Here is a 15430-nt window from a genome sequence, read left to right on the forward strand (position 1 = left end):
GCGTGCGTGCGTGCGTGCGTGCGTGCGTGCGTGCGTGCGTGCGTGCGGGTGTGTAAGTGGGTGGGTGTGTGCAAGTGTGCGATGGGATCTGATCTAAGTGCATGTTCACTCACATTCAGTGTTTACTCTACGTGGTAATTTTAGGTTGGGGTTAGATTTATTGCTGTAAGTACAGTGTGACAACGACTAATTACAATACTGACTACACCATCGTATTGCAGAGTAGCAATTACAGCACCGGCCTCTATTGAAGTCATACATTTTGAATTTTCTCTTGCCAGGTGCAGAGTCTTTAACGCTGTATTAAACACACCAGTTTCCTATGCTATATCTTTAATTTACTATTTGATGGGACCTTGTGCTAGCCCTTACAAGCTACCTGCCACAGATTTCATCGGTTGGATTTCCGGTGGGCAGCCATAAAATACAGTAGCCATAAAATACGCCATTGTGCTTTCTTTTGTGGTAATTGAGCCCTAAAGTTTACAATCCACGTAAGGCCACATTGGCTGCCGCTTCATAATACGTAGAAACATGTGTATTAGTCTTTATATGAGGGCCACAAAATACAATATTGTCTTATGTATAATTAATAATCGGGTTCTTTGGATATTAATCATTTTTTGGCTCGCATTAACCATGAGGGGATTTAAATAATTGCATTGTAGGGGAAATGCAGGTACATGCAAGCAATAGAGACATAGATGAGGTGGTTTGACACTACTGTGGTAGGTGAGAGCTCCATATATTTTGTACGCGAGGAGTGGAATGCTCCCTGGTTTTTGGCCTTTGTTCCAGTGACCCCCAGAAACAAAGATTTGAGTTAAAAATGTTCACTCTAAATTTGGGTCTATTCTGCATCTAGCTTAAGGCCAAAATCCTCGCATTTTGTACCTATTTAATGGCTAGTTTATACTTGTATGTACGAACGACACGGCCGTACAACAAAATGTAAATTAGGCTTAAGACTTAAGGCTTGAAGTGGCTCTCCTCTCCTCAGGTGATGTTTCCGCGGGTGGCCAGGGTTTGCAAGAATGACCGCGGGGGCTCGCAGCGCGTCCTGGAGAAACAATGGACGTCCTTCCTCAAAACCCGACTGAACTGCTCCATCCCCGGGGACTCGCACTTCTACTTCAACATCCTGCAGGCCGTGACCAACGTCATTCATATCAACGGACGCGACGTCGTCATGGCGACCTTCTCCACGCCCTATAACAGGTGCAGTCCGCCGATGAGTGGCTGAATGAAAGTAGTGTCCAATGACTCACAAAGATCTCAGTGATTAGAGTTGAGGCATGGGAGATGGATTCATTAATTAACAAATTGTAATCGTATAAGTGATTTCTCAAGGTCATTTTACCCATGTGTAATGAACACTGTAATTGTTTAAGTGAGTAAACCAATTTCAAATAGGTAGAATCAACAGATTGCGTTCAGATTTTGTGAATGTCAACCATCATCGCAGTTTGAAACACATGTAACTGTAATTACTTCATTACAACAGATTGACCTTTTTCATAGCGGCTGTGCCCTCAGAGTCCCTTAGGGACACTTTATATCTGTGGCCGTTGGGGCGACACTCATTTCTGCTGTCAAAACAGTTTTCTTGGCCTTTTCGTCACACAGGTGCATAGTCTTATTTCTTCCCCTTAATTCTTCGTATTCTGAGCTGCTTTCATATTCATAGACTGGGAGGTGTTTTTTTTCTCCATCTAAATTGAAAATTACCATGGGCCCAGCTGACACATATTGTAATTTTCCATTTTATGGTTGCGTTTTAGCAGATAAGACAATTGCTTGTGACAATGCAATTGAGCATGGTTAATGGACATTAAAATCAAATGAAGCCAGCCAAAATTGTCTATAAGCAGAGGTTTTGAGCCTGGGCATTAACTTTCCATTTCGCAGCCTGCAGGTGAAATTGGAGGAAACACTCACTGACTGTAAAGGGGTTTCCAGTCCTTCATTTAATTGTCATGTCTGGCTGGATGACTGGCTGGTTGGCTGCCTTTCCAAGCTGACGGCTGAGTCCAGAGTGTTAATTTAAATCACAGTGTGTAATGGACCTGTAAGTGAGAGCGTAAGAAATGACCCATTTATTCACTCTCAGAGTTAAATTAACACTCAGGTTGGTACTGTGTCGTTGGCCTGGTGGCTGCCTGGTATAAATAGTGTATGACTCTGTAAGCCTCTGTGCCTATATCCAGTATAGAGGCTTGTAACTATCTTTTAGTGGCCAGACCAAGAGGTGAACAGTGCAACTGTTCCCTGACCTTGTCCTCTATAATACTGCCCTTGTGCGCTCTGTCTGCCCATGACTGCATGATGTGTCTAGCCCATGATGCAATAGCCAGAAAGGCGTTCCGAAAACTCCCCACTGGTCTGTAAGAGATAGAGTCCGGGGAGACAGATGAGAGATTCCCATTTTTTAAGAGTGAATGGTAGCGACTGAACAGTTCTTAGTTTAAGTTCTTGTGGGCAGATGTGTGAGAAATAGAAAAGTGAGTCAGTGCTGCACTATGCATTGATTCCAAACAGACACATCCAGTAGCCACTAGCCAGTGGCTCAGCTGCTATCACAACAAGCTGTGTGTGCCCCCTTCCCCCCCTCCTCTATATGAATAGCAACAATACCATCATCTGTCTCCCATATTTTTGGCCCAACAGTGGACTTGTGCTGAACTTATGCTTCCTCAAGGCATTCGGGGAAACCCGTTCTTGTGTGATGGAAAGGAATGTGTCCTCTCTCTCTGTCCCTCAAAAGTGACCTGTACAGTTGTTGCTGAATATGTTTGTTATCTAATTGCGACCGAAGGTCGCATATACTCTGAAGAACCGTGTCGCTTGAGTGTCCTTCCGTACCCCTGTGATGTCAGTGTGATGTCAGCGAGTTGTGACATCACTTCCTGTACGGGGCGGCTACACGAAATGTGGATAACACTATATATGGAGATAGTCCAGTCCATCATGTCATATGGGACTACCGTCATAGACAGTAGCCAAAAGAGAAGGATACACAAGACTAAGAAAGACAAAAAAAGGAGGAGGAGGATAAAGATACCAAAAGGAGAGAGAAGAAAGGGTGGATGGGGTACAATGTGTCTCAGAAAAGAAAAGGAGATGGCAACGGGGGCGGCTAGATAAAGTTATTAGGCCTGGATCCGACTTTAAGTCGACGCACAGGATTCCAGAAGTGTAGCGCTTATTCGCTCTTGTATCAAACTGGTACTCGAAACGTTCTTAGAATTTAATATATATTTTCTAAAGTAAATATGGGGGCGGCTGTGAAAAAAAGAGAAGAATAAAAAAGAAAAAAAGGAGGAGGAGTATAAAGATACCAAAAGGAGAGAGAAGAAATGGTGGATGAGGTACAATGTGCGGTATCCTCCTTGTCAAGCTCGACGTTGGTCATTTGGACCTATACATGGAGAAATGGAGCGAACCTGTTTGGCCTAAACATGGAGATGTGGTACAGAATGACTCAAATATGGGCATAAAAAGTATGTCATGTGACATCACTTCATGTACAGACAGTCAGACAGACAGCCATTGACTCCGGCCTAACAATGGCTACTGTCTATGACGGTAGTCCCATATGACATGATGGACTGGACTATCTCCATATATAGTGTTCTCCACATCTCCATGTTTAGGCCCTATCGCTCACACCCTAGGTGGGGTTGGCGATAGGGCCTTTCTGTGTGGAGTTTGCATGTTCTCCCCGTGTCTCCTAGGGTTGATACCCTCACAAAAACATGAACAAACTCCCCCCAGAATGATAACAACTAGAATCGTCAGAGAAACGCTGTGGTTGGCCAGATAGTCAAGAATTGGCGTGACCTCGCCCTTTAGGGCGAGGTCTCATGTCACCCTGAGGTCGCATTCCACCCTCAGGTGTCTTACTAGTATACTCCACTCCATCCACACGTCAACTACTGAAGGCACTACAAAATGATGAGAACAGTCAGCCGTTTGTCACGTCAGCAGTGCACAATTCTAAGTGATAGAAGAGACGTAATATACAGTAAATGCTCAAATGCACGTTTGTGGTGTGGTATAATGGGCTTAATACGCAAATGTTCAATGAGACTTCAATTTACAGTTTCTGCATTTACAGTACAGTAGCTCACAGCCTCATCCAGAGTGACTTACAAGTGTGAGATCAGAATAAGCATGAACCGTAGTCAACAAATAACAGGATAAATTGTTACTGAACCCAGTGGTTTAAAGTAACTAAGTAGATTTACTTTTTACAATTTTGAGGTACAGTACTTATACTTTACTTGAGTATTTCCAATTTTCAGTTCTTTTACTTCTACTCCAGTACATCTCGGAACCAAATATTGTACTTTTACTCCAAGGCAATTATTTGAAAAATGTAGTTACTAGTTACTTTGCAGATATAAATGATTATATAAAAGATACATTAATCCACGTAGCCCTACTGCCTGTACCTGTCCATAGAAACTAGCAGGGTTTCCTGCAGCACTTTACAGGCCAGGCGCCCCGCCCGGCCAGAAAACCCCCCCGCCCCCCCAAGGCTATTAAATTTTTTTTTTCAAAAATATATTTTTTTTTTTCAAAAAAACTTTTTGGACCTCCAACAATGTACTAGGCATGATCGCAATCGCGAAATTGCATGTTAAACCCCCATACCAACCCTATCTTTCAAACATGGCAGCCATGTGAAGAAAACATAAGGGTACTCGTTACTTGTGCCCAGTGCTTAATTTGTCAATGAAAAGGTGGGGGATCCTAGGTTTCGCGTGCACACGCGCACATGCACGCACGTGCACACGCGCGCACACGCATGCATGCACGCACGCACGCACGCACACCCGGTGTACATTTTCATTAACACATTAACTATATATATATATACAGTATATATCACTGTCAACAATAAAGCATCACAGAAGCCAAAAAAGTCTCTATTTGGAAGGACGAAAACATAGATGACCATATATAAACAGCACTACTGCACAGTGCAATAGAATAATTATCTTATCTGTTTCAACAGAGGTGTGGTGTATCAAAATAGTAAAGTGAAAATGTATTTGTAAGAACACTGCACACACAGCCAAATGCCAAACTCACTGTTGCTAACCAAAATATCAGTGTACAACAATAATATCACTAATGTCCAGTCCAACAAAAGCAGATTCAGATTCAATCTGATTAATTGTCCTGTGTAACAAGGATGCATTTCCTTTTCTTGTTCACGTGTGTTTTGTCCATGACTAACTGAATCCTCTTTATATGCTTGCAAATTCAGACACATGACATCTTTTTCCAGAGATGTTGCAATCAGTTCTATGAGTTCTTCATCGTCACAAAGGTCTCCCCTCCTGTCTCACAGTACTCTCACTGGCTCTCCTGTCCTCAGTCTTCATTTAATGTAGTTTCCCTTCAATGGAGGGGACATAGCCTATAATTAGGACTGGAAGTTTTATTTTAAAAAAGCAAGCCTAAACTGGGTGACACGTTCTCTCACTTCTCTCTGTCCATTCACTGTCCATCAGCGCGCGCACACACACACACACACACACACACACACACACACACACACACACACACACACACACAACAGCGCTGTCCCTGAGCAACAGAGCAAGCAATGTCACGACTCACGCTAATCATACCCACGCAGCGATGGGACATTTTTACACTCATTCACAGCATTTACTCATGGCTCTAAATCAATAACAATGCACAAGATAAATGCAAGTTAACAACGTGTGCTTAAAAGCCTTTTATGGCATTGAACTGAGCCTCTGTCCAAATCCCCCCTGCAGTAAGGAGCCCCCTTTCACCTGTCGCTGCTGTCCTGTCCTCCTCACCACCTCCTTCGTCCTCACTCTCTGATTTATCCTCCTCATCCTCCTCCTCTCGTTCCCCGTGCTGGTCATCGGGTGTCATCATGCCAGTGGCTGCCCCCTCCTCATCTGTGCCGCTGTTTACAGCACAGAGCCCCGCTGCTGCTGTGCTGTCGGCCTGTCGCTATCTGCCGAAATAACTTTGGCCTGTTTGGGGTCTGGCTGACCGACTGGTTTGAAGAACGTTAAAGTTTAGTTTGTCGCTTTGACCTTTTAGCAGCCGCTTGCTTGCGTATTGTTTTGTTGCCCGGTAAACTCCATGGTAAACTCCCTGTGCAGTGTGCAGTGCAGCGTGCGACCGAGGCGGAAACAAAACAACTTGTTGCGTGAACCTGTGTCATCACGTGATTGATGTCTGTCAAACCCCTCTTTTGTTTTTCAGATTAAAACGCATACAAATATTAAAAAAATTATCAAACAAGGGTCACACCAGAACAACATAAAACAGAGAGAACATAGATTAAAAAAACAGTTTATTTATAGATTTTTATTGACAGGGAAGGTCCCGGATCCTTGATTCAAAATCAAATAGGTGGCGGATCCAATGAAATAGGTGCCGGTCAGAAAAAGTGAGGTACCGGAACAAGATCCGGCTTGATCCGGCACAAATTAAGCACTGCAAGTTGTGCCTCACTGGCAGGAGAGCAGAGCAGCGCTTGCAGCTGCTTAATTGATGGTCGTTAACTTCTTTTGAAGTTCTCTGAGAGGCGAGCCTAGGTCAACTTGACAGTGACACAGCTGCACAGCGAGTCGTAGATTGCGTCGAGAGAGAGAGACCCTCCTCTTCTCATTTACTCACAAGTAAAGTACAAATACCTGAAAATCTCCTTTGTACAGTATAAATACAGTAGGCTACTTAAGTAAATCTACTTAGTTACTTTACACCAATGTTGTTGTTTTTTTACTGTGCTGTAGACTTCTATTTATATGGCACGAGTGCTGGTTGATTAACCTGGGGGAAAAAAACAAGTTACACTGTCCTGTGAAAAACGTAGTTATTCAATGTTGAATAAATGTGGATGATAGCATGTAGTTGTGTTTTCCGTCATCATAGGCACATTCATGTGTTTTTATAGGGCAAAAATAAGAATTAATATTAAAAATTAAATGAATTAATTACTCGAATTCATTAATTAATTATCAAAAAATTTCGGCGCACGCGCTTTGCGCGTGCGCCATGAAATCCCCCCCTGGTCAAGACTTTTCCCTGCAGGAAACCCTGACTAGGGTTAGGGTACCAGGTGAACTTCAAACCTAGCATCTGTCTAAATAACATTCTCAACATTTGTGTTCAAGAAAACAAATCTACATAACAAAATATTACCAGTAAGACGCCTAAGGGTGAAAAGTGGCCTCGCCCTTGTCTTGGCCATCTGGCCAAAGGGATTTGGTTCACCTGCGGCATCACAGCGATCTCCATATGTGCTTAATATTGATGACATCAGGGATCTCCATATATGGGCATAAAAGGGATTTGGTTCCCCTGGCATCACAGGGATCTCCGTAAATGGAAATAAATGGGATTTGGTTCCCATGATGTCAGAGCGTGATGTCAGAACGTGAGAGTCAATCAACAAAAAAGACACGCCAGTTACCAGTCCGGATGGACAGATGCGGTCAAGATGTGGCGGTTCTGATAGTAAACTGCGACCTACGGTCGCAATAATGACAAAAAATAAATAAATGATTGTTTGTGTGTTCCAGCATTCCGGGCTCAGCAGTGTGTGCATATGACATGGCAGACGTGGCCAACGCTTTTACAGGCCGCTTCAAAGAGCAGAAATCCCCAGATTCCACTTGGACACCTGTTCCCGAGGAGAGGGTTCCCAAGCCAAGGTAACAGCAGCTAATTGCGCACATGGCATGCACACACACTGTCATGGTCACGCACGCACGCACGGACGCACGCCAACACACGCCCACACGCACGCACGCACGCACGCACACACACACACACACACACACTCACACAGTCACACACACACACACACCCTAATGCATTACCTCACCTCCTCCCCCACCCCACACACACAACAGGATAAAAGAAGGGGCTCGATATCAGTAAATGAAGCATGAGATCATTTTGCAGATGGACGGTTAATTCTACAAATGCACCAGGCTGATCAATCTCTCATCTACTGCTCCCTAATTAGCTTGCTAAGAGCCGCACTCCTTTCCCTCGCTACAAATAACTGGGCCAGGATCATTGTTAGTACCCAGCGCGTGCATGCATTCCCATATGGCTGATAAGGCAGTGAGAATACATGGTTTAGTAGTGTGTGTGTGCGTGTGTGTGCGTGTGTGCGTGCGTGCGTGCGCGTTTTTGTAACACAAAATTCTTCTGATTAGCGTGAAATTACAAGTTTACTTGCAACATAATGTAAGGTCAGTGTAAAGAGAGACAGGAAACAGAGGGCAGAGAGAGAGCATAGACATGCAAGACAAAACAGGGTATTTGTTGTATTCGTAAGACAAAAATATGATTATAGTAAATTTACTGCCATTGACATCCGGAATCAGTGAGGGTACATTTATTGTAATCAAATGATTGTCTTAGGAATGCGACTAAAAACTAAAAATATTATTGAACTCAAGTCTCCATGACGTGAGTAACTAATGGAAAAAAAGTAGTTTTTAGGGGTGAACAGACTGTACATCGGAAGCGTTGAGGATTATTTGAATACAGTGCGGATGTCCCCCACTTCCATTTTGTCTTTGCATGTCATGTACTGCAAACAAGTCCTACTGTGAATCAATTAATCGAAGCAAAAATGGAAATTCAAGAATTTTATAAATATATTTTCACAAACAGAAAGATATGAGGCACAGTTACAGCATTCGAAGGTTGTCTGGCTTGAGAGACTAGGCCTTGCTTGGCCCCAGTAGACTGCTCCTCTGGTGCTAGACTCATCATACTGAATCATTTACACATTCTGCTTACTGAATTGGAGAAAGGCTTGCCTCTGGTCTGCTCTTCTCGCATCCTAGGACATGGCTGTCACCAGTGTTAATGCACTGAAAATGTACAATAGAATTCTTTTTTGTAATGCAGGCTTTTGAAAATGTGTGATTCATGCATTTTAATACTGAAAAGAGATATATGGAAGGGTTGAATGGAGTATCTTTCGGTGAAGTGGATCAAGGCAAATAGAACAAATAACATCTAAAAGAGGCTTCTATTTGTCAACTTTTTCAATGGCACAGGATGTTTTGTGAGCTCATGCCTTACTGCAGAGATGCTTGCTTTTAGTATTAATGAAAAATAAATGTATTTGTTTTTTAAACACTGACTCTAGTATTCCAATATGCACCAGAAGATTAAGACAATAGACCAAATAACAATAACATAATTCCATTTAAACATTATTTTCTGATTACCATAATCATTTATGTCCTATTTTATATTTCAGCTAATTGAAAATGGCCAATCTACAAGCTCACAATGAGTTGATGCAGTGGAACATATTGGTCTACTAATGAACCACCCAAAATAGGGATGCCAGAGTTTATGTGTGTGCCTGCGTGCGTCTCTCAAACTATTGGACCGATCAGCACAACATTTCTTGTGCAAATTGCCAATAGGTTTTACATGTTGTGAAGTTTTTATTTTCCTTTATACTGTATATTTTAATTAAAATGTATAATATAAGTCAATGGCAGTCAAATATGGGAACCAACGCTGTCTTGATAAAGATTGATAAAGTCACAACATTGTGGATTGTCAAAAGAATGTTGTTGGCCGGCCGGTTAATGTTCCACGGATCTGGTGTGGGTTATGTGGCACATCAGGGTGGCAGAAGTGGGTACAGTAAAGTGTTTTACAAGCTCTTAGGGGTGAAATGTGACTGCAAAGAGTAACACTATCAAAGGGCTGCTTCACTTTAACAAGCAGCTCCCGTTGGTTCCCTATAAACAGAAATGGTAGGGAAGTGTGTCGTGTTTGATTCCAATGAAAACAGGGCATTTTCTTCCTGTGCTCTCATCAAAGCATCTTGGTGAGAAGGGCTAGTGTTGCAGCTTCACCCCCTCATTGATTTGAAGTGAAATTAAGCTCCTGTGTAAAACAATCAATCAATGCTACAAGTCCTCTCTTCTGATCCGAATAATTTTCCTGCTCCTTGTTTTACCCTCATCCACCTCCTCTCCTCTCCTCTCCTCTCCTCTCCTCTCCTCTCCTCTCCTCTCCTCTCCTCTCCTCTCCTCTCCTCTCCTCTCCTCTCCTCTCCTCTCTCCTTCAGGCCTGGATGCTGTGCTGGCACTCCGTCTTTGGAGAGGTACAAGCTGTCCAACGAGTTCCCTGATGACACGCTGAACTTCATCAAGCAGCACCCTCTGATGGACGAGGCCGTGCCTTCCATCGCCAACAGACCCTGGTTCCTCAAGACCATGGTCCGGTGAGTGCTACACACCCAGTGCTTCATTGTCAAGGGTCAAGTAAATTTACCCCCATTGATTCTCACACAAATGCATTTGGGTCCCCATTCAGGGCCTTGTATTTGGGTCCCCATTCAGGCCCATGCATTTGGGTCCCCATCCAGAATAAATGGGGGTACATTTACTATAATACATTTTTTGTCTTAGGAATGCGATAATAATAATATTATTGGACTCAAGTCTCCATGGTGTGACTAATATATAGAAAAAGGGTCATTTTGGGGGTGAACTACTCCTTTAAGGCCCTACTTGTGCAATCAGTGTTCATATAACTCTGAGAGTGTGCAAATGTTGTACACTCTCTCTGAGTTACAAATTATAATCACTGAGGATCGTACTCTGTAACCACAAGATATACTGATCAATTTTATAATCCTCGTCCTGTCTGGCACTGAGATAGTGGTGTGATGAAGACACAACGAGCATGCTATTTTAATTTGTGATGATTTTGGAAAGGGTGGAGGCTTCATACTGAAATATTCTGGAATGTCACATATTCTAGTCTGCTCAGCTGTCACCTGCAACCATGGATTCTAAAGTATTTATAAAGTTAACTGTAGTTTTCCATAAAAGTTCTATGAACTTTTCTTTTTTCACACACATTGCCCTTTTATTCAAATTCTCTACCAGAAAGAATTGGGTAAAAGAGAGTTTTTCTTCTTTTTGGCTGGCTTACATCCAGAGTTTCTGGAGTTGAGCCCATTCCCCAAAGCAAGTGCTCTGTGGCTGTGGCCGTTTGATCATGAAGGTCTGTCTGGCATTTGGCTACGCTACACACCGACGATTCAGACAGTCTCTGGGGGTATAGGACAGCAGAGTACCATCTCATTGGCAACCTGAAACTAGCCCACAGAAGCAAAACGCACACGCACGCACGCACGCACGCACGCACGCACGCACGCACACAAACACACACACACACGCACACGCACGCGCACGCGCACGCACACACACACACACACACACACACACACACACACACACACACACACACACACACACACACACACACAGCTTTTCATTTGAGATGGTTTTGAATCCCAATTAGTTGAGCTTTAAATTTAGAGATGCTTGAGATGAGATGGAATTGTAAACTTACCAAGCACTTGACTAACTGTAACAAGGGTAAATTCACTTTCAAAACAGGCAGCATGAAGCTATTTTCATTTGGTTTACAAATCATTTGAATGGAATCCGTGCTATTTTGACCCGGTCTGTGTTATCTTTGTTAGAATGCACACAACGTTCCTACAGTACATCTCTCACCTTTCATTACCTTAAGGCTTAATGCCTTACATTATAGAGCATACTGTGAATAACAGAATTTTTATCTTTATATAATCAGGGGTCAGGCTGTTTCATTTTATTTGAAATGACACTGCACAGAGCGCAGCCGGGGCAGTAGTTAACAGCTTTATGTAAGTTATAAAGACCATTGACATTATGAAGACAGAGAGAGAGAGAGAGAGAGAGAGACAGACAGAGAGAATAGGGTGGGGGTGGGGGTTGGGGTGGGGGGGATTTTATAGTACAGTATCCATGACTTAATTTCTGTATGGAATATTAGTCTTGACTCTGGGAAGTCAACTGGAAACAGCATCTGTAATAGGGCTTTGTCCCTGCCATGCCAGAGGGGACATCTCAGTATCGAGCATCGGTTTTTGTCACAAATTGGAAAAGGCCTATCTATTGTGTCCTTATGACTTCTACTGTGGCAGGGTTTTTCAGCTTGCCGTGCACACAATCAGTGGCAGAGAGTGAGGGGGCACTTTGAAGAACCCTCCTCTTGAGATTCCTATTACTCTGAATGGGGAAAAGACAGTGAATGTCTTAGTCCTTGAGATTGTATTATTTCAATGAGACCAAATCCCATTGCCAAAGTCCTTGGAGCTACAGCCATGCTTTACATAGCGGCTGTTTTCATTGGACAAAACCGCTGAGAATTTCAATGCCATCTAAGACGAAAACAAAGGGAGAGAAGGGAATAAGAGAACATGGCCGTAACCACTTAAACCCTTAAAATGTTCGCCATACGTCCAAAATACGGACGCCAGGGTTATTAAAGAGCTGATATTGTAAACCGTACTGTTCAGCACGCTTCATTACATTCATTACAACCAAAATAGTTTCTAGTAGCAAATAGTTTTTTTTTTGTAATGTTCTCCTTCAGGTCACATGGCAAACTCTCGCAAGGTCCTTTTGTATCCTGAGGATACAAGAGAAATGTATTTTTTCCCCCCAATAAGCTCTCAAGTTTAATCTTTAATTGCCATCTCCTTGAATTGATAAAAAAAACACATTGAAAGGGATTTGCATAATACATGCAGATTTGAAGATATGTTTCATAACATTAAGAGGTCCTTTCAGCCCAGAACTAATTGGGAGACAGATAGTCACATCAGAGGAGGTTTCCTTTGAGTTTAAAGACCTTGGAGAGCCACTAAAAGTAAACAGCCCGTAGGATTAGGTTGGGTGTTTTGGCCCGCCTGTTGTGCTTGGTATGCCTAGTTGCATCCAAAGCTTCAGTACAACAATTAGCAGACACTTGTAAGTTGTACCTGGCCAGTTTGCTCAATTATTTGCAATTTGTACCTGTTACATTCTCATGAACAGTCTGACAGGATATTTTAGGGCTGATTATAGTATTGTGACGCTAATATACATTATTCAGAAATTGTCAAAGCTCATAATCTGTTGTGATGTGACGTGTCTTTGTGAGGTTCAAGAAATCAATACCTGTTTATGATCCTCAATCAGACATCATCTGATACTGTAGATGATATAGTAATCGAATTGACTGCGTGATTCGATATTTGATTGTACTCGGGATATACATTTAGTTAGTTTGATCCCTTATTTTTTTTTTGAACACTATATGGCACTGGCTAGCGATGCTCGGCATGTTTCCATGCTGGTCTATTGATGGTCTATATCTATACAGTATCAATGGGCTCCATACGACACTCCTTGGAGATACGCCAACAAAGTGATTGATTGGCTGGCTGATCTATTGGTACTGTACTTGTGTCCTCTTCCAGGTATCGTCTGACACGCATCGCGGTCGACAACGCTGCTGGGCCTCATAAGAACCACACTGTGGTCTTCCTGGGCTCAGAGAAAGGCATCATCCTCAAGTTCTTGGCCAAGATGAACACTGGCCTCCTCAATGACAGCCTGTTCTTGGAGGAACTCAACGTCTACAACCCTGACAAGTGAGTATCCAAGCCCCCAGAACCCTGGGGGCGCCCTGAAACCAAATGGACATGGTGGCTGTTTTGAGGCACTGCAGTTGGGTCTACTAACCACATGAACGCGCATAGGCTTCTTTGTATTGACGCGCGTTCATACCGGAAGAGCTCGTTCATGAATTTGAGCCCCAGCGCGTCCATGAACACAAACTATGACGATAAATGCGTCACAGTGGCCCCACTACGTCACGGTTTTACTACGCGGAAGGAGGGGTGAAAACGCCTCATGCGCTGGGTGAGCAACTCAATGCAAGTGGACGGGCGGGGATATCTGGTGTCCTCTCTATTCTTATTATAACTCTATGTGAGTATCTCTGTCCGTAATGTTTGTGTGCATGCGCACGTTTGTGTGTGTGTGTGCACGTGCGCGTGCATGTGTGTGTGTGTGTGTGTGTGTGTGTGCGCGTGCGTGTGTATGCGCGCGCGTGTGTGTATGTGTGTGTGTGAGCGTATGAGTGTGTTTAAGGGTGAGGGCTAGCAGTATGCATCTGTATCTGAGGAAAACAGAGAGACATTGCGAGGGAGAGATGGAAAGAGAAACAGCAGTAAAAGAGGCAGCAACCCATAGATACTTCATAGCTACTGGTCTGATACATTGTGTGTGTGTGCGTGCGTTTCTGTGAGCGCATGTGTGTGATCTTGCATGTTTCCAACCATGTCCCCCGACTGGGCCAACCCACCAACCCACCAGCCTCCTCTGTACCAGTTCCCCCCCAACCCCTGAGCCACAGAGCCGGGCCGGTCAGCCAGCCAGCCAGATGGCTACTCTATCATTTAAAAGAGTTTTATCAGGTTACACTCTGTCCAACCGCAGCTACTAAATTAAAGGCACACATCCCAGGGCCCTGGATAGTGGAGCGCTGTGGCTCCTGACCGCAGCAAAGCCCAGCTCCTCCAGACCCTCGGCTGATTAAAGGAAACATACACACAAGCCTGTGTTAGGCTGGGATCTGTCTCTAATACATTATACGGCTGTGTGAGGTAGCGTGCGTAGCGTGCGTAGCGTGCGTGCGTGTCCATGCGCTCGCGTGTGCGCGAGTGTGTGCGCGTGTGCGTGTATGTGGTGGACATGGAGGGGAGAGCAGTGGAGAGATGGTGTGTATTTAGAATAGTACTAAATGAGGGGAAATCGGCCAGCGGGCGGCCCTGCCAGAGCAAATATTTAGATGAGGAGTAATGGATGAAGGGGAATGAATGGGGCAAAGAGGACACAAGTGAGAAAGGGGTGGAAAGAAGCAGGGCAGAGAATACCTTATGTACCTTGTATTCTTTTTAGTCGTAGAGAGCAAAGCAGAAGTGAGGCTGAGAGGCACTGAATGAGAGGAGGCCCTTCAAGGTTAGCAGCGGTTGTTGTCCAGCATCTCTGGTCATGTGACAGGCGGGGTGGAGAGGATGATGCCTCCTGTCCTCTTCCCCCCCTCTACCTCTCCCTCTTGCCTGCCTCCTCCCTCTATCTCTCCCTTTATCTCTCCCCTGCTCTCCCCTCCATCCACCCTCCCGCCTCATCTCCCTCGTTATGGCAGCGGCCGAGCATTCGTTGGCTGCTGGCCATCTGGCTTTAGTAGTAAGTGACTTTGCCTGCCTGCCTGCCTGCCTGCCTGCCTGACTTACTGACTGACTGATGGCTAGATAGCATACCTTGTTGGCTTGTTGGCTGGATGACTGGCTTGCTCACTGGCTGGCTGACTGGCTCAGTGAAGGGCTGCCTGCCATGCATGCATGCATGCATTCCCCAGTGTAGATGGACTCTAAGCCCTAATTGAGAGTGTTAATGCGGGGTGCAGCACACGGCAAACGGGCAGACTAAATCCACCCCAGAGCTGGATGGAGGGATGAAGAGCTGTGTGAACGGATGGGAGAAGGCAGAGATGC

At 44.2% G+C, this 15430-nt stretch overlaps 1 protein-coding gene across 1 annotated transcript in view; it reads left to right on the forward strand.

Annotated features, from left to right (window-relative positions):
- The window catches only part of sema6a (sema domain, transmembrane domain (TM), and cytoplasmic domain, (semaphorin) 6A), a gene marked incomplete at its 3' end in the record, with an annotated part of 75961 nt that overhangs the window by 28354 nt on the left and 32177 nt on the right, over positions 1–15430 (forward strand). Inside the window, exons 9-12 of the mRNA XM_080739003.1 lie at positions 1001–1218; positions 7581–7712; positions 10115–10270; positions 13349–13522. Coding sequence (XP_080595129.1) covers positions 1001–1218; positions 7581–7712; positions 10115–10270; positions 13349–13522 — 680 coding nt within the window. The remainder of the gene's footprint in view (positions 1–1000; positions 1219–7580; positions 7713–10114; positions 10271–13348; positions 13523–15430) is intronic.

This window comes from Nannobrachium achirus, assembly GCF_963921795.1.
Source record: "Nannobrachium achirus genome assembly, chromosome: 12".
Taxonomy (NCBI): domain Eukaryota; kingdom Metazoa; phylum Chordata; class Actinopteri; order Myctophiformes; family Myctophidae; genus Nannobrachium; species Nannobrachium achirus.